Raw genomic sequence first — 23490 nt, forward strand, 5'->3', positions numbered from 1 at the left:
AGTCTTTTATTTGGTCCTGTGGCATTTACACTGCATAGTTTCAGAATGTCATTAATTCTTTGTTGCATGATTCAGACCTTCTTTCGTTGGTACAATCAAAAACATTTAACAAGCACTTCTTACAGGAGGGCCTGCACCCCTCAGTGAAGGCCGTTATGATATAGTTTTTAATTACATGATCACCTACTAGTTCTTTCACCAGATCAAGCCTAATTTAGGGTGTAGTTTGGATTGCTTTGGGGATGAACCAAGGTCATACAGTGAAGGAGACTGTTGTCTTCTTGACCCTTGCCTTTTTTTTCCCACCTGAGCTCATAAAGTGATATATAATAGTAAAAATTGGAAAATCAAGTCCTAGGCATCTAAAACTGGGTACCTGATATGAACAGTTATTTTGCCTTAGTTTCTCTGAGATCCCAGCTGTAACACTGGGGTATTCCCACCCCCTCATTTTGCAAGGTGTTGTGAAAATATTCATTAATGTTTGTTTAGAGAAGTCCATGAGGAAATTAATAATTCTATCTGTGAAGCACAGTGTGATCAGTGTGCACTAAGTAAAGCACTGTGCCGTATGTTGGACAATGAAGATAAAGCATAATACCAAATGGCTGCTGATTCAGTGAATATGTCCACTGTGGACTAAATAAAGGAGAAGGCCCATGGAAAGAATAGCATGTGATGGTATTACATGAAGACTGTATCAGAATGCATATACACACCAGAGGGTTAAATTAAGGGTGCATAGGAAACTACTGTTGTGCTTGACTTTGCAGCCTTCAAAATGTTCCTTTAACAAAGAACATTTAACACACATTCTTGGTTTTTTGTTTTTGGGGGGGGGTTTTTTGCTTGTTTGCAATATTGTACATACATTGTTTTGGCAAGTTTAATTTTTCCTCTCACTGAGTTAATCACTTCACAAGATGGAAGCTAAGTCACAACTTTAATTTCAGGAAGTCTACAAGTGAATGTCTTCCAAACAGTAGGAAGCTTGCTGTACCCATTAATTAATGCAACTCAGTTGAGGAGCGTAGGGAGTTACAATTCTGGAGTGGTTCTGTGTGCTTTTCCACGTTTAGATTTTCTTAGTGTAGTTTCTTCATTCAATTTAGCACAGTATGCTAGTGAGTCAGAGTCATGCTTTTCTGCTGATCTAAGTAATACAATGGCATAAACGTAAGAGCTGACAACAGAATTCCATTCCACAGATTTGAACAGGATGGGCTTGAACTATGCCGCAAAGGTACAGAACTACATAGGTTAAAATCATAAGCAGAATGGAAAATGAAGGTGTACTTGATACTGTACCGAAGATTGCTGCTCCCCAGCCACCAAAACCTACAGCTAAATATTCAGATTACGGTCAGTAATTAAACAGTGTATAGCAAAGAGGCAGAGAATTCATCACTAAGTACGCTGTGTGTATGTAACAAGGGAATATGAGGCATTTGCATATTAAATTTCATTCTTAATGCCGTATCTCCTAATGTTCATGTGATTTACTGTAGAAACAGAAAATTAGGGTTGGAAGGGACCTCAGGAGGTCATCTAGTCCAACCCACTGCTCAAAGCAGGACCATCCCCACTAGATCATCCCAGTCAAGGCTTTGTCTAGCTGGGTGTTAAAAACATCCAAGGATGGAGATTCCACAACTTCTCTGGGTCTGTTCCAGTGCTTTACTACCCTCCTACTCAGAGAGTTTTTCCTAATATCTAACCTTAACGTCCCTTGCTGCCACTTGAGACCATTGCTGCTTGTTCTGTCATCTACCACCACTGAGAAGTGTCTAGTTCCATCCTTTTTGTAACCCCCCTCCAGGTAGTTGAAGGCTGCTGTTAAGTCTTCTTAGTCTGTTCTTCTCCAGAAGAAATAAGCCCAGTTTCCTCAGCTTCTCCTCAGCAGTCATGTGTCCCAGCCCCCTAACCATTTTCATTGTCCTCTGCTAGACTTTCTCCAATTTGTCCACATCCTTTCTGTAGTGGGAGGCACAAAACTGGATACAGTACTCCAGATGTGAACTCACCAGTGCCTAATAGAGAGGAAGAATCACTTTCTTTTATCTGCTGGAAATGCTCCTCCTAATGTTCTTTGCAACAAGGGCACACTGTTGTCTCATATTCAGTTTGTTGTCCACTGTAACTCCCAGGTCCTTTTTTGCAGAGCTGCCACTTAACCAGTTAGTCCCCAGCCTGTCTGGTGCATGGGATTGCTCCATCCTAAGAGCAGGACTTTGCACTTCTCCTTATTGAACCTCATGAGATTTCTTTTAATCCAGTCCTCCTGCTTGTTGAGGTCTCTCTGAATCCTTGCACTACCCTCCTGTGTATCTACTATTCCCCGCAGCTTGGTGTCATCTGCAAACTTGCTGAGAGTGCACTCCATCCCATCTTCCAGGTTGTTGATGAAGAAATTGAACAAAACCAGCCCCAGGACTGATCCCTGGGCACTCCATTTGATACCAGCTATCAACTAGACATCAAACCATTGATTACTACTCTTTGAGCCTAACCATCCAGCCAGTTTTCTATCCACCTTATAATCCACTCATCTAATCTGTACTTCCTTAGCTTGCTTGCAAGAATGTGGTAGGAGACTGTATCAAAAGACTTGCTAAAGTCCAGATTGCTAAGGCCTTCCTTTCCTCAGGATCCTGAACTCAATCATCTCAGTGTCACTACTACCCAAGTTGCCATCCACTTCTACTTCCCCCACTAATTCTTCCCTGTTTATGAGCAGCAGCTCAGGAAGAGCATGACTCGTATTTGGCCTTTCCAACACTTGCACCTGGAAGTTGTCTCCAACACTCTCCAGAAGCATCCAGGATTGCCTGTGCATTGCATTATTGCCTTCCCAGCAAATGTCATAGTGATTGACATCCCCCATAAGAACCAGGGCCTGGGATGTGGAAACTTCTACTAGCTGTTTGAAGGACAGCTCATTCTTCTGGCCTGGTGATCTGTATCAGACATCCACCACAACATCTTTGTTGCTCTTCCCTCTGACCCTAACCCAGTGACGTTCAACCAGGCTTTTCTCCAGTTTCATACTGGAGCTCTGAGCAATCAGACAGCTCTTTTACACAAAGTGCAATGCCTCCTCTTCTTTTCCCCTGCTTGTCCTTCCTAAACAGTTTGTAGCCATCCATGACAGTGCTCCAGTCACGGGAGCTCCCACCAAGTCTCTGTTATTCCAAATATGTCATAGCTCCATGACTGTGTGGGGACTTCCATTTCTTCCTGCTTTTTTCCCAGGCTCCATGCATTTGTGTACAGACATCCAAGGTAACCAGTCAATTGCCCTGTGTTCTCAGGAAGAATGAGAAGGCCTCCCTTGTTGCCCCCTCCTGCTTGTGCTTTCTCCAGGTCACCTGCTTCCCCACTTACCTCAGGGCCTTGGTCTCCACTCCCTGGTGAACCTAGATTAAAGTCCTCCTTACTAGGTTAGCGAGTTTGTCTGAGAACAGGCTCTTCCCCCTCTTCATCAGGTGGATCCCATCTCTTCCTAGCAATCCTTCTTGGAACAACATCCCATGTTCAAAAAATCCAAAGCCCAACTGGTGACACCATCAGTGTACCATGCATTGATCTGCAGGATGCATCCACTCCTGCCTGGGCCTTTCCCCTTGATCGGAAGGATCAAGGAGAAAATAACCTGAGCCTCTGTACCTTTACCCTTACACCCAGAGCCCTAAAGTCACCCTGGCAGTATCATTGGTGCCCACATGGATGAGCAGCATGGGGTAGTTGTCAGAGGGTTGGACAAGTCTCAGTAATTCCTCCATGACATCTTGGATCTGGGCTTCAGGCAAGCAGCAAATCTCCCCAGGACAACAGGTCAGGCTGGCAGATGGATCCCCCCGCCCCCTGCAGAAGGGAGTCTCCAGCCACCACCGCATGTCCCTTCCTCTTGGTAGCAGTGGTCTTGATCCTCTTAACCTTAGGGAAGCCTGGCCTGGCCTCTTCCACCAATGGTATGTGCTCCTCCTCCTCTGCTGCTAGGGCTCCATAATCTGTTCTTCAGGCAAACCTCTGCTTGGTGCCAGAAGTCACAGGCTTCCAGCTTGCACCTTCCTGGAAGTTAATATCCTCTTCCTTCTCTAGCGCTGCCTCTGGCAATCCTTCCTCTGCAGTCCTTCCTCTGAGGTCACCTACAGCATCAAATTGATGAAGCCCTCATGGCAAAGGATGCTTCAGAGCCTTGCCATCTCCCCCTGTTGCTGTTGCCTGCTCCCTCAGAGACAACACCAGGAGGCACCGCTTACATCACAGGCACTCCCCGACCTGGCTCTCACTGGAAGGAAGCAGCGGTCTCCACAGCACCAAACCAGGACCCGGGTGGAAGCCTTGACAGGTGAAGAGTCCTCGTGGGTGCAAGCAGAGGAAGAGCTGGCAATGGCAGCAGCCCTGGCATTGCAATATCCTCCAGCCATATCTCTGGGCCTCTTACTCGACTTCCTCTCTGTTCCTGCCCTTTTTTCCTAGCAGACCTCCCCTAGCAAACTCCCAAGTAAGCTGGCAAGTTGGTCCCAAAAGGTTCCCTTTTCCCTGCTTCCTCTCATCTAGCTTACAGAAGGTGAGAGAGTTGCCAGGCAAATTCCCCAGCTAACTCCCCCACAACTCAGGACTTTAGTTAAGCAAAGGGTTTAAGTATTAGTCTAACTCCTGAGTTTTGGCTACTTACACTAAATATATGTAGGTTAGGTACTCTTAATTAAATGAAAGAGCTTACCTTAAGGACTCCCTCCCCTTCAAAGAGGGAGGCAGCAAACTGACCTGTGAACTGACTCGCAAACGTCCCTGTTTGCTGTCTTTGTTCCTTCACTCCATGGTCACTTGGGGAGTCTCCTTTTAAATCCTGCTGGGCCTGGCTTCACCCCCTTGTTAGTGCTTTTGTCAGACAGGCAGCAATCACTCAGCGAGTAGCACTCCGGGCTGCTCAGAGCACACACCCCAAACACACACAATCAGGCCCATCCCTAGGGCACAGTGAATCAGGACGACCACCCCAGGTGCCATGCTTGGGAGGGGCCCATAGAGCCAGGCAAAGTGGCTGCAGCCCCTCCCGTGAGGCCCCCCTGGAGCTGGCAGCTCAGCCCTGTGCTGTGGAAGAAGCACAAAGACACCCAGCCCCGCTTAGCAGGGAGACCACAGCTCCACACAGTGTTAAGGGAGCCCTATACAGGCTGATTTGCCCCGAGGCCTGCATCCCCCTAGGGTCGGCTCTGCACACAGTCCATTAAACAAGCTAAAGGCACAGGAGCCCTGCCTCAGTTACATTCTTGGAGCAGGATCTGGTGCCTGGCTCCTCCTCCCTTTTCTCCTCTTGCTCCCAGTGAATTGCTTGCAAACTGTGCTGTTTGCTGTCCCTTTTTGCTCAGCTCTCTAGCGTTTGCACAATTCTCTAGTTTTTATTATTAAACTGTTCTCTTAAGACTACAGAAATGAAAGGAACCCAGCACTTAGTGAAGATGGCTGTCCAAGCCCAGTATGTATGGGAGACCACTTAATAGAAGAGTGCAAAAACCTTTCGATTCTTGAGAACACTACACAAGGCTGGGTGAGATGATGGCAGAGGTTTACAAGATAAACAGATAAAAGCAAGATAAGCGGTAAACTGTGCAATCTCACATGCATTTTCAGTTTCAAACAGTGAAGCAACTGAAGCATTCAGGGTCATTCTCCTTAAGTGCTTTTAAAACTTTCGATTCCTGTAGCCTGGGCCTTGTATGATGAGACGGGTGGGCAGCCAGGTCAGTCTTCAGATTAATAAACAGGGTTGTACTACTCCAGTAAATTCTGTGAAGAAAATTACAAACACCAAAGAAGTGGTCACAGACAAAATTTCCTGATAACTTGGTTTATATGCTTGGCAGTTCGGAGAAATCATCCAGTACTTGTTTTTTTCAGTTGAACACAAATGACCATTTTCTTGGTACATTTGCAGTGTTGGCTACTGATGCAAAGCATTGGTTAATAGATCATTCACTAAGAAGCCTTTCTGTGTCTTCTCCACTCCCAGTCAAGATCATTGCACACTTTTCTGTTTTGAATATTTCTAGGTTCTGGTCAGGCTCAAGAATGGACTTCCTGACCAAGATTGTTTTTTGGGGGGAAATTTGCTGATGAATTTTGCAGAGTCAAATGTGGAAGGAGTTGTGGATGCTAATTTGAATGAGGACTGAACCCTTCAGGGGATTGTCCTTCACTAATGCTGACTTTTGGGGGAGAACAGTATAAAGCCATAATTGTTGAATACACCATCTGTACAAAGGATCAAGGTGTGTTCTTATCTTTGTGAAGTTGCTGCAAGTTTCACTCTGATAGGGAATTGTGAGTCATTCATGAGCAGGCTTTTGGCTGTTTTAATTAGTTGAGGACATTGAATAGTTTAGGAGAATACATTTTGGGCAACTACATTTTCAATCCCTTCTGCATGAACCAGCTGTGTTTCACAGAGCAGCTGCAGTAACCTCTGACTAATTGGCTTTACAAAAGGCTACCTGCTGAGAGCATCTGCCATGACATGCATTCTCCCAGAAATGTTTAATCTCAAAATTACATGGTGCAAGTTATGTAGTCCAGCATCACAAACAAGGATCTAGTTTTGGTCTTGTTCTCACATGGGTGAAAAGATTATTGATGAAATTCTTAGATAGCCATCCTTTGTCTAAAATCAGTGGCCAATATTTTCAAATCCTAATGTAGGGCTCCTGGATTCTTAATTAGGATCTTCATTAAAAATGGCCAACAAGAGTTGTCAAACTACTGCTAGTTTCCAAATGGATGTAGGAGCATAATTTGAGCCATCCAAGGGGCTTGCAAACATTAAAAAAACCAAACAAAAAAATGGTGCTTTACTTTAAACTCAGCACATTCCCGCACTGAGCCCCATGCATGCCCAGAAGAGACAGTGTGCTACTTCAGCCCAGCTTGCTTGACATCTGTAAAGATCAGGTGCTTTAGTGGGGCTCTTGTGGTGCTTTTATCTAATAGCTGATTGAATCAGCTTTAGCTAAAAGCACCAAAAAGCCCTGCTAAAGCGCCCAATCTTTACAGACACTGCAGAGCTGGGTTGAAGTAATGTGGTGTTTTTTCCAGTAAAGCGCAAGGGGTTTTGGGGTTTTTTTTAACAACTGCAACCAGCCCAGGGTTTTAATACTACGCTGTATATTGCAATAATTTCCGTAGCGGAAGGTTCTTGTCTCTGTGTACTGGATAATTAAACTGTGTATAAGCTTGGAGATTTGCTTACACTGTCTTCTCACACCAGGTACAGATAAGAAGACTATTTCCAAACCTTCATGTGAAAAACTGATGCCAAAAATTAAAGTATCTTCTGTCATCAGAATATGTTAGACCCATACTTTTATGGCACTCTCCTATAGTCCCAAGGCATTACATATTGTGATTTTACTAGTGAGCTTTAGAACATTATTGCAGGACTTAAAATTTTGACTCGTTACCTTTGACCAAATGTGAGACAAAACAGCTTGGGATAAAATGTCCAAAATTCTCGTGTAGACAGAGGCCTTATTCTGTAAGTAATTGTTACACTCATTTTCTGCCATGAGACCTTATGCAAAGAAGTTTAATACCAAATTTCTGATTATGGTATCAGCAGACATTAAAATTACTCTCAGTGGCTTAAAGAGTAATGGACAATTGTAGCATTAAAAAAAGAGACTCGCCAACTCTCACAATATTTGGGATCCCTGTTTGGGGTCCCTATCTGGAGTCCTATGATTATGTGAGAATGTTTCATTGCATAAAAAAGTGCTCTTCCAGTTCTAGCTGTGGAGGAGAGCTTACATAATACTCAAGTGTAGGCTAGATACTGAAAAGCAGAACAAAGAAGAACCCAATATTGTGTTTTTAAATATCTCCTGATTTTTAAAATAAGCTCTTTATTTTGGATGGATGGCTTCATGAATTATGAACATTTAGGATAAACATTAGGTCTGCGCGAAGCTTCGGTAGCCAATTCAGTTTGGAGGAGATTTGACCCAATTCGGTGGCCGAATCTCCAAATCTGAATCAAATAGGGAGACCCATTAAAAGGTCCAAATCGAATCGGAAGCTGCCAAATCAATTAGGAGAGATTCGGAGATTCAGAAGGCTTGCAGCAAACAGAAACTGATAAGAGGGAGGAGGATGGGGTGATCTTCCATATATGGAAAAGGCTGAGATTGGGGGGGGGGGACTGCTCTGATATTGACAACTGGGCTGGCCAGTGACTGTGATCTTTCTCTGAGTTCCCATCCAATTACAGTGCACTGGGGGCAGGACATAGAAACAACATATAAAGCCGTGTCTGAAGTGACCTGTGCCTTTTGTGAAATGTGTCTCTTGGAGCAGCAGTATCTGAAAGGCTTATTCTCTTGCTAGCTAGTCTGTCTTGTAAGTTGTATCCAATCCTTTCCTACTTGCCCTTGCCTACAATTCCTGTTGTTATCCCTATCAATTCCTTTCAACTTATTCTTCCACCAAAATCTTCTTATTTGTTCTTGTTAGTCTGTCTTGATTCTTTCCCCCCCACAAAAAGAAATCTGTGTTTTCCCTGACAGTGTGTCATCATTGTGCAAGAAAGCACAACATACATTACACAGACACATACACGTTTTGCAGCACAGCAAGCATTATGAAACATGCTGGAAAGGCAGGTGCCCGGTCTTCTGGCAGGGGAGGGAGAGGGGGCAGAGGGAGAGCTGCAAGATAAGAAGCTCTTTATTTTGGAGTTCTCCCCACAAACATAGACGCACCCTCTTTCCTGGCAGTGATGAGTCTTCTGCTGCTAGTGGGAGCAAGGAGATGGTAGCAGTGCCTGCACCTGCACCACCACACTAACACCAGTAGTAGCATGACATTCTCCACCCCAGTCTCAGTTCCCAGTGTGAGCCTTCCAGTGGCAGAGGAGGAGCTGGATCTGGAAGCAGAGAAGCTAAGGGCCATAGCGAAGGAAATTCTGGGGAAGGAGAGGGAATCTGAGTTTGTGCTCCACACCCCTCAAAATTCCCCTAGAGGCAGGTCTTCTCTGGAAGGCACTTTGGAGGAGGTTATGGGGGAAGTTGGCTCAGCTCCTCCTGTTGTTGTGCCTCTGCCTAGTGAGGAAGGGGATAAGGCAGGATCCTCACCCTTAGCCCAGAAGTGGGTGGGTAGTGTAGAGTGGGATCATTTTGAGGTGGCAGATGATCCCAGGTATGCCCTTGCCAGCACTGCTGAAGGTAGATCAGCTGGGGCAAGAAGGTCAAACACTTTGCCACCACGGTGGTGGTGCTGCATCTCAGGAGGCAGCACCTCCTTGCCCTCATTCCTCCTCATCCTGGCACCAGTGGGGGTGTGCCCAAAAAGAAGTCCCCCTCTTGCTTCAAAGTTCCTGTCCCCAAGAAGTAGAGGCAGGCAACCCTAGACCTGTGGGGGAAAGACAGAGACAAATGGGGGCACGTTCCAAAGTCAAGCACGGTCACTCAGAGCACAGGGAGATGCTTGCTCTGGTTGGCCAGCCCTTCTCCTTTGCTGAGCATCCAGGGTTCAGGCGGCTCATGGGACTTGTGGCCCCATTGTACCAAGTGCCCACATGCACCACCTTTAGCAGGACGGTGGTGGCCTGCACTTCACCTCGGACATCTGGAGCAGCTGAGGTGGAGATCATGCCTACCTCTCCCTCACACGGGACTGGTGCGATCAGTCAGGGTGTCGGTGGGGTCTTCTTCAAGCGGAGGTGATGGATGAGTCCCACACTGCAAGGGAGATCGTGGTCATGAACTGCATGGTGTAAGGGTGGCTTGTTGGGCAGGGCAAGCTCACCCATGGGTTCATGGTCACTGACAACATGGCCAATATGGTCAAGGCAGTCCATTTAGCCAACTTTGTTGGTATGCGCTGTGTGGAGCAGGGGTGGAGCAGCCCCTGCCAGACTTTTCCCCGCTGGAGTGGAGGGGAGGGGGTTGTGGGACAGAAGGCTCAGGCTTAGGAGGATTAAACCTCCCCTGGCTGCCCTCTCCCACCAGCATGGCACCCCAGCCAGAGCTTGCCCGGCCTTTCCTCCTGGTCATGGCTCAGTATGGCTTGGGGCCTCCAGAGCCCCCGTCCCAGCCAGGGAGCAATCCTACTGAGCCTTCCTAGCTGCCGGGGTGGGGGTGTCGCTTAGGGCATCCCAGAAGCAAAGATCAGAGCTGGGGGTGGGAGGGGAGGGGAGTGAAATGGCCCCCACAAAGCAGAGCACAGATGGATCAGGACAGCAGCGGCTCCATCCTGGATGTCAGCCCCACAGAGCAGAGGGACCTGGGGTAGTGGCGGGGATGGGAACAGGGAAGGGGCTTGAGTGTGTGTCTGTGCTAGCTTGGGGCAAGTCAGAGCTGAGCATGCATCTGGGGGAGCAGCTTGTGCTCCCCAGCAGCCCCTTCTACCCACTGGAAAGCAGCGCCTGGGCCGGCCCTGGCCCCGGCCCCTGCAGCAGCATGCATGGTGTGGTCTTGTTGGCTACAAAGGACCAACTCACAGGATCATAATGAATTCTTATTTGTTGTACAGGATGTGAAGTTACCAATAAAATCAGAAATGCAAACTTTGAGTTATGAGTGGACTGGTCACCTTAGCGCACACGCACACATGCATGCACACATGCACACACTCATTCAAACCCATGTCATTTAAACCCATGTAGTATAGTGTATAGTAGCTGCTGTAGCGATTGTGAGAGCACTGGTGTCAGTATGTCTACCTATCTGAGGCCCTGGAGTCTGCTGTCAATGGTCAGCTTCCTTCAAGGCAATGTCTTCTCCAGAAGGGGGTCACCTGCTTGTCCTTCTGTCGTGGTAGGTCAGGTGCTAGATGAGAGGATGCCACTGAGGATCACACTTCGCTGCCTTTGATCCCTTTCTGGCAGACTTGTATGATCCTCCAGCATCATTCTGGCTGTCCAGTCTGGAGGTAGATGTCCCATGTGGGTCTTGAGTAGTGACTGACAGCTGTTAGTCACAGGGGTCTTGCCTGTCGGGTAGTGCAATTTCAGGAGTCAGTTTGTGATTTTGATTAATTAACAATGGTATTGTTAAGGGTTACAGGAACAGTCAATGGGGTGGGTGCTCAGTCTCAGGAATCAGTTCCTTGGCTTGATTAGCCTAAAATGGCTTGTAAAGTAAAGTTTTGTAATGGTAAGTTCCTCTGGCTAGGCTATTGTCATTTAATTACCTACTGATCATCATACACTTACATTCACTCAAGGGGGACCAGCCCAATATAGCAGATTGTATCACTTTACAATTTCAATTTCAATGCAGTTTTTAACAATGGTCCAGGGTGTGACTTCATTCTACAGGGAGTACATTCCTTAAGGGTTTAAAAGTATAAAATGTAAAATACAAAATGCCATGGTAAAAATGAGACAGATGAAATATAAAAATGCACTGTGAGAAATATATAAAAATGCAATATGAGATGGTGAGGATCAAAGGCTACTGGGGACAGTAAGTGAGTTAGGTTAGCACCAGAATATATATTACAGTCTTTGAAGTGGATATTTTAGTCCTTTTGTTTTCTTTAGTGACACTTAGCTTAATTAATATGTAGATGTAGTTTCTAGGTTTCTCCTACAGAAAGCCACTTTAGCTTTCTGACTTGCTCTGAGCCTTGCTGCACCTATGCACTCACTATCTCATATTGCATTTTTATATATTTCTCACAGTGCATCTGTGCTAGCCCGGGGCAGGGCAGAGCTGAGCTGAGCACACAGCTGGGGGAGCAGCTCCTGCCCAGCAGCCTCTTCTACTTGCTCGAGAGTGGCACCCAGGCTGGCTCTGGCCCTGGCTGCCACAGCAGCGTTCATGGTACAGGCTTGCCCCAGCAGCACCTGGAGGTGTGCTAGGTCTGTGCCAATACTTAGAAGGAAAAACAAATGCACAAATTTGGGGGAGAGGTGTGCAGGCAAGAAGGGGCTTCTGTTATATCAATGTCCAGAACAGAAATGTACAAAGGGGACTTTCTTCTACAGTCTCACCCCAGCCGTGCTGGTGAACAACAGCACCAAGAAGCTGGGTGGCGTGATGCTGGAGGCTGAACTGGGCCAGGCGCTGGGGTCCTTCAAGGCAGATAGGTGCAAGGGTTCCCCAGGTGGCGAGGAGGAGCCGGCCACACCCACCGCCCCTACACAATACTCACTGCACTACTACCTGCCATCTGCCAGGCCGCCAGGTACTGAGCTGGGCTCGCCCTGACTGCTCTTCCCCTACCTGGTGGTGGCGGCACAGCACAGCCCCATGCAGTAGGCTCGAGGCACTACCCCTATGGCTTCTCCACAGCTGCCACCATCAAGGGAGCCCACTCTGACTGTACCGATAGGCACCGCCCATGCCACTGAACTGCAGTTGGTTGCTGAGTGGGCAGATGGTGGCATTGGAGGTGGACACGGCCAGCTCCTCCTCACCACCCAGGGAGCCCTTGTGCCTGTCTGCCTTGGAGCCTATGAAGGAGCGCAGCGCCTGGCCCAGCTCAGCCTCTAGCATTGTGCTGCCCAGCTTCTTGGCACCCTTGTCCAGCTCCAAGCACTGCTGGGACAAGCCTGCACCATGCACGCTGCTGTGGGGGCCAGGGCCAGAGCCAGCCTGGGTGCCACTCTCGAGCAAGTAGAAGGGGCTGCTGGGCAGGAGCTGCTCCCCCAGCTGTGTGCTCAGCTCAGCTCTGCCCTGCCCCGGGCTAGCACGGACACATACTGAAGTCCCTTCCTTGCCCCACCCCCAGCCTCGGTCCCTGTGCTCAGCAGGGCTCATATCCAGGATGGAGCCACTACCGCCCCGATCCCTCTGTGCTCTGCTCTGTGCATGTCTACACATAGGCTTGGGATTGATTTCGCTTCCCTCTCTCCCCCTGATCTGGGCTTTGTTTCTGGGCTGCCCCAAGCGAAACCCCCACCCCAGCAGCTGGGAAGGTGCAGCAGGATCACCTCCCAGCTGGGAGGGGCTCTGGGGGTCCTGGGCTGGGCTGTGCTGAGCTGGGCAGGCCCCAGCTGGGGTCCCATGCTGGTGGGAGACGGAGGCAGGGGGGTCTAATCCCTCTCTCTCTCCCCCACTTCACCTGAAGCACTTCCTGGGCTGTGGGCTGGCAATGCCCCTGGCACTTGGGGACAAGCCTGGCAAGCACTGCTTCCCCCTCCAGGCACACCCCAGCTGGGGTCCCTGCAGGGCAGCATGGGGTTTAAACCCCTTCCCAATTATACTCAGCCTGGTGGGGCCTGGCCGCATCCCCTCCTCCCCCTTCAGCTCAGCTTCCCTGCAGCCCTCCGGCCACTGCCCAAGGGAAGTGAGGGCTCACTCTAGCACCCCCTGGCTTCTAGCACTGCAGGCATGTGGCTGCATTTCCAGAATCAAAAGTGAATGTCTGTTCACTTGCTTATTGGTTCAATCTACGCAGGTTAGACTAGCGTTCAAAGATTGAATCAATTCAGGCTTGGACTTTTTGACAAGTGCAAGTGCAGCCTAGGGCTTTCCTTGCTTGTATGTGTCCTACCACCATGCAAAGGCATAATGTACATTACATTGCCATTCAGAGGTGAAAAAGGATTGTTGTGATAGGAAAAGACAGCATCAAAGTGTTGCTCTTTGTTCTTTTCTGTGCTTGCGTCAGCCCAGCGTGAGAGATTGGACACAACCTTTGATCACGGATAGCTGTTGATTCTGCTTATCAGAGATTTATTTGGTAATGAGGATGTGAGGCAATATCTACATTTGCCTCAAGGAGAGGAGATGCAGAGATTCTGTTCACTAATAACCATTATCCAGCATGGTTTCTTTTCATTGAGCTCAGAATGGTAATACCCTGATTTTATGATACAGTAAAATTGGACTCTGGATTTGACATCAACACAAGCTTAGAACCATCTTTCCTCCCACTACAACCCATCTTTACCCTACTGTTACTGTTTCACAAAAGTTTATAATACTCATTCTCTCTAGACCATCTGAGCAGAAAAACTGCCTGGGACATAGCTCCTCCAAAGTGCACATTGTATTTATATGTGAGCTTTTCTGTAGACTCAACCAGATGTCTGACACCTGAAATTCAGGGCATTTTGACTGCCTGAGGACCACAGTTCAGTGTGCAATTAAAAAGGGAAAACATTTGTAGTGAGAGAGAAATGTGTAAATGTATGAGCTGCTGCTGTATATTAGCAACCATCCCTTTTTTCTCATTATCTGAAACATTCCAGTAGTTAGTAATATATCTAATTATTAAGCAGCAAGATACAACAAGTTTAATATTCTGAGGAGTACTGGCATGCCTCAAGTGCTCACAGAGGCATGAAATGAGGCATATTTTTTTGCCACATAAGATGCACCAACACACATAGCCAAACATAGTTCCTGACATGGCATGCAGGGATCTGAGGTGTATCTGGTATAAAATATGCATTAGTAATATCCTTCCCTCCAAAATAAACCATTTATACATCTATAAAAGGGAGTTAAACACAGGTTCTTGAGGAAGAGATTTCCAAAGGACTGTTGCCTTTGTGTAACTGTGGTAAAGATACCACAAGAACTTAAATGTTACAGTTAGGTAATATAGCTGGATGGAACTAAATTAACATTGTTTTAAGGAAGAAGAACACATCCTTGTTCTGTTACGTGCTACTTTAACTGAGAATGAAACACGTCTTTGGTTTTAAAGTATTATTTGTTTATTTCTATGTCATCTTCATGAGATCTCGGCTAAAGGGCCCCATTGCGGTACACAGGGTAACAAACAGCGTAAATAGCTATTGTGGTCCTTAGGCCCTTAATATTGAAGGTAAAATTTTTAGAAGTGAGAAGTGATTTGTAGGTCTTGTTTTTTGGCTGCTCAATTTGAGACATGTGTTAAAGAGATCTGAGCAGACATCCTTAGAAAATCAGATCCCTTTTAAGGAACTTCAGGTTGGGCCTGTAATAAGGAGGGGGTTAAGGGGATAATAGCCTGTCTGGTTCAGAACACTGGCTCAGCGGACAGAGGTGATGGACTGAGCTCACAGGAAGTTAAAAGCTCCCAGGAAGGGAAGCTGAAGAGGAAGGAGATGAGACTGGTGCTTAGAAAGAAGCACAGGGACTGCATCTCTCCTCTAAGTCTGAAGGAAGACCACAGGTTTAATTTTGTGTTTGTTCTTTGCACCTATACCTGTTTTGTTTGCTGTGATGAGAAGACCTTTTTTATTTGCCGTGGTCAGAAGCTTGCTACACATATAATAAATGAACTTGCTTTTATGAGGAAACTGGCTCCTGAGTCTGGCTAAGGGAGTGTAAACCCACTACAGGCCCCCCCAAATTAAGATGCCCAAAATCACTTGGCACTTCCCAGAACTTAGCTGGAAATGAACGGCATTCAAAAATGGGAGAGAGGAGGTATTTTAACTTACAGCTAGATCTTACACTTGTTCTTTTTAAACTGACTAGCTATCATTAGGTCTTTCTTGACCAGTCTGATTATTGCCTTAGCTCCACCTCTTTGTAGCCACAGCTTTTAGTAACACTTGGCACACAAGAGTTTAGTGATTTGTTTTTCCTTTTAATTACTGTAAGAAGTGAATCGGATTTTCTCAAGACAGGGGAAGAGCCTGTGATAAAAGCCTGGCTTAATCGTAGATGTAGCACTTCCTGAAAAATTATCTCCTCCCTACAGCAAAGAAAATCTTTTTTAACCTTAAAGAAATCTCCTGCTTCTTTCTATGGTCTGATACATTCCCATCTTTATTATTACCCCACTGGCTGGAATTAGTCTTCAGAGGGATGGTTAGACTGAACCTAGCCACAAGGGTGTACCTTCCCAGTTAAAACCCTATTTAAACATTTTTAAAGTGTCCTTATTTATCCTTTATGCTCACTTGCTAGCACAGTTGATTTTTTTTCTCTCTGCTGGAGAAGTTGGTAAGTTATCCCTGCAGATCAGCATGAGGCCAATCCAGTATTTCGTCCGGTTTTTTTTAAGTGGGTGCCCTCTCTATTAACTTCCCAGCTCCTACCAAGCCTGAAATCAGCTCAGTTCTCAGATTGTGTAGAAAGTGTTTCCTGCCACAGGTGGAACCACATCTCTGCTCCCAAATGAGTATTTGTAAAGAGCCTGTTGATGTAGCCACAGGATTACAGTAGGACTCAGAGAATAAGGAGTAAAAGCTACTAAGACCCTACAATTTAAAAAATATAATAAAGACTGAGGTAGAATTGATCTTGCTGTTAGAAGATGGGTCCACAGCAAGAAGGAAATGGCTAAGAACATGGCAGTTTTCATAAGCTCCTGCTCTCTCCATTGTCGAGGCTACATTCAGACAGAGGCATAAGGAGCATATGGAACAACTGGCCTCCAGGCAGTTTTTTATCCCATTCCACACGCCCCTGAAAATTGCAGGGTTCACATTCTAGCCCCTCCATCCCATTCAGATCTTCCACAGCCAGAGCTTCAAAGATTTGGGTTGGATGGTGCAGATAAAGGAAAACTGACAAGCTGGAGGATCCAATCACTCCACCGAGAATGGCTCAGTAGGTGTAATTTCTAAGGGGAGTTGTATAGCAGGCCACAGCCAACATGAATATGAGCCCACCTACATACCACTTTTGTAGCATTAATGTTCCATTATCAGCATGGTTTGGAATCTGGCTCAAAGGTCCAGATCCACTTATAAATGCCCAAATCTCTACTCCTTCATGGACACACATGCACACACAGTCATGCAAGAGGAACAATTCAACTAAAAACCGTAACGAACTCATCATGCCACGGTCTCTCCTTACTCTTATGAGGCATTAGGTTCTGAACTTGCACTGCTGTAGCAAAGATGTGAACTGCAAAATGGGTGACGCCAAGAGCTTCCTCTGTGAGAAATTAAGTTATGCTTTAACAAATCTCGGTGAAATGACTCCGTGAGTTTGGCTCGCTGCACAGCTCCCTGGCTACAGTGGTTAGCGTGTATCAGTGATGATAACTAAAAATAATGGAAGGGCTCTTACCAAGTAGTGCTAGGTTTCTTACATCAAGGCAGCAGGAGATAAGAGTTCTGTTGGGGAACGGAAAAGGAGTAGTCATTAATTTTCTCTTTCTATGCTGAGGTTGTGAGGAACAGGAGCCCAAGAGGGTGAGATGCCCTGATCAGATGTTCGTCTCCTTGGCTACATAGAACCAGAAGCAGAGTTGCTGGGCAGGACCTCTAATGAGGAGGAAGGCAGATTGCAAGCCTGCTTCTCCACACCTATCTGTCTTAGGATTTGAGCTCCTCACATCTTCAGAGTCTTTGGACTAGACAATGAGAGCTGCAGCGGAGCAGTGCTCCCCCGACCGAAGGCCTACAGAATACTCCTTGGCTCTGCGCCGCGCTACTTCCATCTCTCTTCTTCCACCAACACACCAAGTTCGGTGGGGTTGCACACACTCTCGAGGACAAGGCTAGGATTCAGAATGACTTTGCTAAACTGGAGAAATGGTCTCAAATTGGCTAAAGTTAACCAAGGACAAGTGCAAAGGCCTGCACTTAGGATGGAGCAATTGAACACACAAATGTGAACCAGGAAACAGTAGTGTAACGAAGGCAGGGTGACCAGGGCAGCAGCCCTAGGCACTGACTTCGAAGGCAGGAGGTGGGAAAAATAGCAACTGCCATTGCTGTTGCACAGACACACCAAACATACCACAGCAGCCAGAAGCTGCTTCTGCTTCTCTTTGTTACAGCTGCCCCGGTGAAGATCTGCCTTGTTACACTGCTGCTGGGGAATAATTAGCTAGACTAGATGATCTTTTGAGGTCCTCTTACCCAGTATGTGTTGGGGAAGGAAACATCCAAACTCTGCTTGGGAAGTAAAAGAATCTTTCTGGGGATTTGATTCTAGTGGGATTGATGAAGGAAGCAGGCAGTAGCAAGGGTGTTTCAGATAGAAGGGCTTGCTTTCTTGGAGTTGGATACATTTAATGCTATTTATATTGTGGTGCAATATGCGTGTAGCATGGATTAAATCTTGTGCATGGACATTCGCTTCATTCTCGGACCAAACTTGCTCCTTATCCAGGGGGCTAATTAAGTGACAGGAATGCCAGCAATTGGGAAAGCTCCTTAGAGTATCAATAGAAAGTCTAAGAAGATTTTTTCTTTGTAATAAGCATACATTTGTATAGCACACAGCTGCCTTTTTATTTCAGTTGAAGTACATTGCAATTTCCTTGCTTGAAGTGAGTGTATATTTATTGTCTGTTTTTCTTTTGCAGCCCCAACAGAGAGTTCTCCATAAATATTACCAGCCTGTAAAGCTGCTGTCCTGCCAGTTGAACTTTCCTTCATGAAATGTGTTACAAATGGCACTGCCAGAAGATGACCATGGAGGATTGAAAGATGAACTGAAATAAAACCATCCAGTCAAGATGATACATTCTGGAAAGCCCTGGCTTGCTGTGGAATGAAAATGTGCATAATATACAGTGCTGATTTGTTCAGAGTAGTCACTGACAGACCATTAGCTGGAAACTTACTTCCAGTTTTCATCACTGTGCATAACTTTGAGTTCCCACTAGGGAACTATCTGTGCCCTTCACTGGAAGTCCTGTTTTAGCATGACAACTACTGGATTATTTTATTATGTATGCAGATGGCATGATGTTTTAGGAAAAACTTACAGCAGATCTCCCATCTCAGTGGATATGTTCACAATATTTCACTCCTGATAGGAATGTAACCATGTCTTGTGTATGTTAGTTATACAGTCAAACGATATTCCATTTAACTATAGCAGCACTTCACGTGTGCTCTCCACACAGAAGACTTAGCACGTTCCATACATTTAATAAAAGGTCTTTTTAGAAAAGGTAAAATATGTTTCGGTACTTATGCTGAGACCATATCCAAAATTAAGGCTTCACAGATTCCTAGTAGATTGCAAAGATATATTTCTCATAGCAAATGTGCCACTCCTTTTATTGAGACTTACAGAACCACTACTGTGGAAGTAGCCAGGAATAGGGTAGTTGAACGGGTTATAGGACATTGTGTCTAGTCTTCCCTGTTCCCCACCAAATCCTGAACTCAGCATTTCTGCTGTGCCAGTGCATTTCCCAGTGAGTTGTAGGGGAAAGGATCCTTTCTCAGGCATGTATTATGCCCCCAGTTTTTATCTACATTAAGGATAGAGCCTTCTGTGCAAATCACTCATTGTTTTGGGTGGCATGGTATAGAGCGCCTGAACTCTTCACAGAGAACAAACCATGCAAAGTGGATTAAATACTCTTAGAGAGTAGGGCTCTCTCTGTAGAGGACATCCACTTCTATTAATATTTCCCCCTTATTCAACCCTAAAAACAGTTTTAGTATGAACTAGGAATGGGCAAATGGCTCTAATAAACTTTTCAATATACTGTAGCAGGCTCAAGACTGTTGCATTCAACCTGAGCATTGTTATTTTTTGTTCGGTCTCTTAAGTGGCTGATACCATCATCGGTTGTATCACAGCTGGCTGAGATACAATTTTTATTCACAGGGACTTTGGGGAAGTAATTTCCATTCCTCATATTGGGACCTACTTGAAACACTCTTTTTAATAAAATATTGTCAGCAGCCTGCTGAGGGACCAACATGGTTGTTCCTGCCATCCCTAAATCAAAGGTGCTGCTTTGGGTGTCTAACAACCATCCTTCTCTCCAGCCTAATGGACTGTTACTATGGCATCTGCCAAACCTGTAGTGAGCCTTTCATGTTGGAGACATAGAGACCCAACAATGGAAGGAAGCTGCATCCTGATGTAACTGTAGTAAGTCAGAAGAGTTAACACTGAGGGAATATGCAATGTACAATATACAATGTGTATATTTTTGGCTTTTTCAGGTAGGTATGCACTATGTTGGAAATCTTTTCCTCTCTCTGGTGTACAGCAGCCTGTGTCTTTAGGACAGGAAGGTTCAGGATGTTGCACACAGCCTAATAGCAAATCAGAGCCAAAATATAATTAACAGTGGCAAGACTTTCAAAAGTGATTAGTTTTTTTGAGAGTCAGAGCTCAGCATGTTTCTCAAATTGAGCAACCATTAACTTAAGATGTCCAGAAGCACTATTTACTTTTTGAAAGTCCAGGCCCAGAATTTTAGATGTATTGGTTATGAAGCCCCCTAAAGACAGAAGAATAATATCCGATCAGTGCAAAGATGCTACAGAAGTACTTGCCAATGTGTCCTTTGAAGAGCTGCCCACAGAATGGCAACTTACAAGCTGATAATTATTTAATAAACTAGTCACATGCATTGCAGAATTTTGTTCCTAAGTTTTAGTATGTTTTGTAGTCCTTTCTCTTATAGTTTTTAAAAATGCAGTGTGAAGACTGAGATGTGTCTATTTTCTAGGTCAATCATATTGGTACCGCTGCTTAAAAATATGATAACAATTTGCGTAAAAAGAAACAGAACGGGAGATACTTATGTGGTAAGAATCCTCTTATTTTACTATGTAATGATAATGTCTAGAGTAATTCAAATGATAAAGGACTGATCATCAGGGATTGGTACGCTCCTTGAGTATAAGAGAAGATATGTTAGGCTAACAGCTATTAGAAGCATTTTATATATCAATGTTGGTCTTGAACGTCTTCCAGTACATGAGCTTGAAGTTAGGTGTGAGAACTATTTCTCTCAAAGTGCTTTGTTTTAAATGATTCCCAGGAGTATAGTTGTGATGATCTTGAAAAGCAGTATTATATGAACTGAGAAGTGTGCAAATAAGATGCAGATCATAGTCCAGTTGTATTCAATGGGAGTTTTGCCATAGATTTCCATGGGACAAGTTTTGATCTTATGTTTGAAACAGACTTAGACCTGGAACCTACAAAAACCTCCACATGTGAATAATTTTAGGCATAATATTACTCCTGCTGAGTCTGATGGGCCTACTCACATGTGTAAAGTATCTCTGGCATGGGGCTGTAATGAACTCACTACGCGTTGGATTTGTATTTAACTTGTCACCGTGTTTCGGTATTTTAATCACTTTTATTTTCCCAAAGTAGGCCATGCTTCCTCAGGGATATTTATGAAATGAGTATACACGTATAGAACAACTGTTTGAATCCCAGCACTGTCCTTAGAAAACTTTGTTATATAAGTAAGTGTGTAGGAGAATTTTTATTATTGTGAATGGGGGTGAGTACTATGTTCTCAGAAAGGCTACTGAATTCCAATTTCCAAGTCTGTTGAAGGTTTTTGATGCTGAATACTTTATTAATAGCAGACATATCCACTTTTGCCTGGGTCCTGAGATCAGTTGCATGGAAAGAATGCTCTGTATTTGTTCAATAACTCATTTTATATACTGGGTGCCAAGATCAAGTCAACATGAAAGGGAGGGAATAAGCTATTCTTGAAATCCCTTAGTTCTGTGCAGAAGGGTAGGATGCCAATATCGTTTTGTTAAAACAGTAACTTTCAACCCTGGTGAGATGTATATATTTGCATATGCCACTGTCACCCTTAAATTTGGTACTGTGACAGTGGCAAATGAGCTACGACCAATCTGATTGCTATCTCCAAAATCTAGGTAAACAGTAACAGCATCAACCAAGACTTAGCTCAGCACTCAACCTTGCAGTCTTCCTCCCATGAGTGATCTGAGACCCTGTTACCTTTATTCACAGTAATTGTTCTTTGTGTGAGAAAGGGCTGTTTCATGAGGCCTTTACTAAGATGCTTTGCTGGAACTCCAGTTATCTTTACTACATCAGATACAGTCATTTTTAATACCAGGAGGGGGACAGAATCTTTACCCTGAATAAGAAAATATACCATAGTGAAAATAAACAATGGACTTTTTATTACTCCCCCCCCCTTTTTTTTTTTTTTAGCTGTGTGGCTCTCTTTCTCTGGAACTGTCACATAATTTATTCTATTAAAAAAGATAAGCTGCACAGGAAAGAAGTTTGCAAAAGCTCTGTTAGCTCTTTGGTTTTGCCAATCCATCTGCATCTACATGCATGACCAAGTTCATTCTTTGCACTGTTTTCCTCTCTATCCCTTAGGGGACTTGTTCTCAACCTTTTTAAGACTCACGGCACTCCTCCTTGGATTCAAGGTATCCCTCATTAGATTCTAGGCACCCCTTGTTAGATTCAAAGTATCCCTCATTAGACTCAAGGAATCTCTGGGAAACTGCCATTTCTTACTTTTCACTTATTTTTTGACTACAGAAAAATAGCATAATTCTTCTATTGCAAATAACTCATAAAGACTACAATAGGGTAAGAATGTTTTTAACACTATGGATTCCTATTTGAAATCTCTGGTTTTATCTTGGGAATTATGTTTGCAAACCAACTGTGCTAACATTGCATGGCACCCCACAGCACACTTGAAAGAATCTTAAAGCATCCCAAGGTGTCCCCTGTTTGAGAATCGTTGCCTTAAGGTAATATTGCTACTTGATAATAGCTGTTGGGTCTTTAGGGGAGTCAAACTTTCCCAACGACAACATTTCTATTTCTTTTTTTAATGCTCTAAATATTGTGGGCCAGATCTGATGTTGGTGTAAATTGGCAGATCTCTAATAAAGTCATGACATATTTCCTGATTAATGCCAGCTATGGATCCAGTCCAGCACTGCTGTTTTTCCCACTAGGTCTCAGTTATTGAAAAATAAAAGTCTGCACATCTTGCCCTTTTTTAACAACTAATATCTTTGCAATCTCAGTCTCACTGAGTGTGGGACAGTTGGCTCTGACCTCTAGATCCTGGCCAATATAAGATTTTAATTTGACAAGAAAAGTGTCCCATGCTGTCAGTAAAGTTGATGGATTTGACCAAAGCAAGGTACTACTGGCATTGCCTACAATTAGGAAAAATGTCTGGAGTGCAAAAACTCCCAATAATACAATGTCTGAATAAATGGGACCCTCACAACAACGAGTACAAATCAGCAGTTAAGAAAAGCTTCCCCTATCAATTGTCTTCTGAAGATACTGATGAAATATCTATGAACAGGAGGGTTAAGTATAAGAAATGGTAGGAACAAATGAAATGCTAGCAATGGTGTAGGCCTGGTATTAGGCAGTAGTCATTTTTTTTAATCTAAGGAAAGGACTGCAACAAATATTTCTACTTTGTTTTTGGAAAAAAAACAGAGTGAAAGCCTTTCTATTGCATCAGTAACTAGGGAAAATATTAATAAGAAAATATTAAAATACACATTGTTTAAATCTTTAGGACCAGATAACTTGTACCCAATGATATTAAAAATAATGACTGTGGAGCTCTCTAAATCATTAATGCTGCTTTTAATAAATCTTGAAATATTAGGGAAGTTCCAAAGAACCACATAAGAGCCAGTATTGTGCTGATATTTAAAAAACGGCAAATAAGATGACCCAGGAAACCATAAACAGGGCGTCATCAGTCCCTGTCATTGGTCATGGGCAAAAACCATAGAAACGTTGCTTATGACACAAGTAGAGGTGCACTGATACATCAGTCTGATATCTGATCAGCACTGATATAAAGAAAATTGACTGTATCAGAAAT

General features: G+C 44.7%; 1 protein-coding gene across 5 annotated transcripts in view; it reads left to right on the forward strand.

Moving 5' to 3' along the window:
- SAMD12 (sterile alpha motif domain containing 12) overlaps positions 1-19357 on the forward strand; it is a 273317-nt gene extending 253960 nt beyond the window's left edge. For all 5 annotated transcript variants that reach the window (XR_009460636.1, XR_009460637.1, XM_059723798.1 and 2 more), the window contains one exon: positions 18214-19357. Coding sequence is in view for 1 of the 5 variants with exons in the window: in XM_059723800.1 (XP_059579783.1) it covers positions 18214-18236 (23 nt within the window). In the remaining 4 variants the exon portion in view is untranslated. The remainder of the gene's footprint in view (positions 1-18213) is intronic.
- The last annotated feature ends 4133 nt before the right edge of the window (positions 19358-23490 follow it).

The sequence above is a fragment of the Alligator mississippiensis genome, chromosome 3, assembly GCF_030867095.1.
Source record: "Alligator mississippiensis isolate rAllMis1 chromosome 3, rAllMis1, whole genome shotgun sequence".
NCBI lineage: Eukaryota > Metazoa > Chordata > Crocodylia > Alligatoridae > Alligator > Alligator mississippiensis.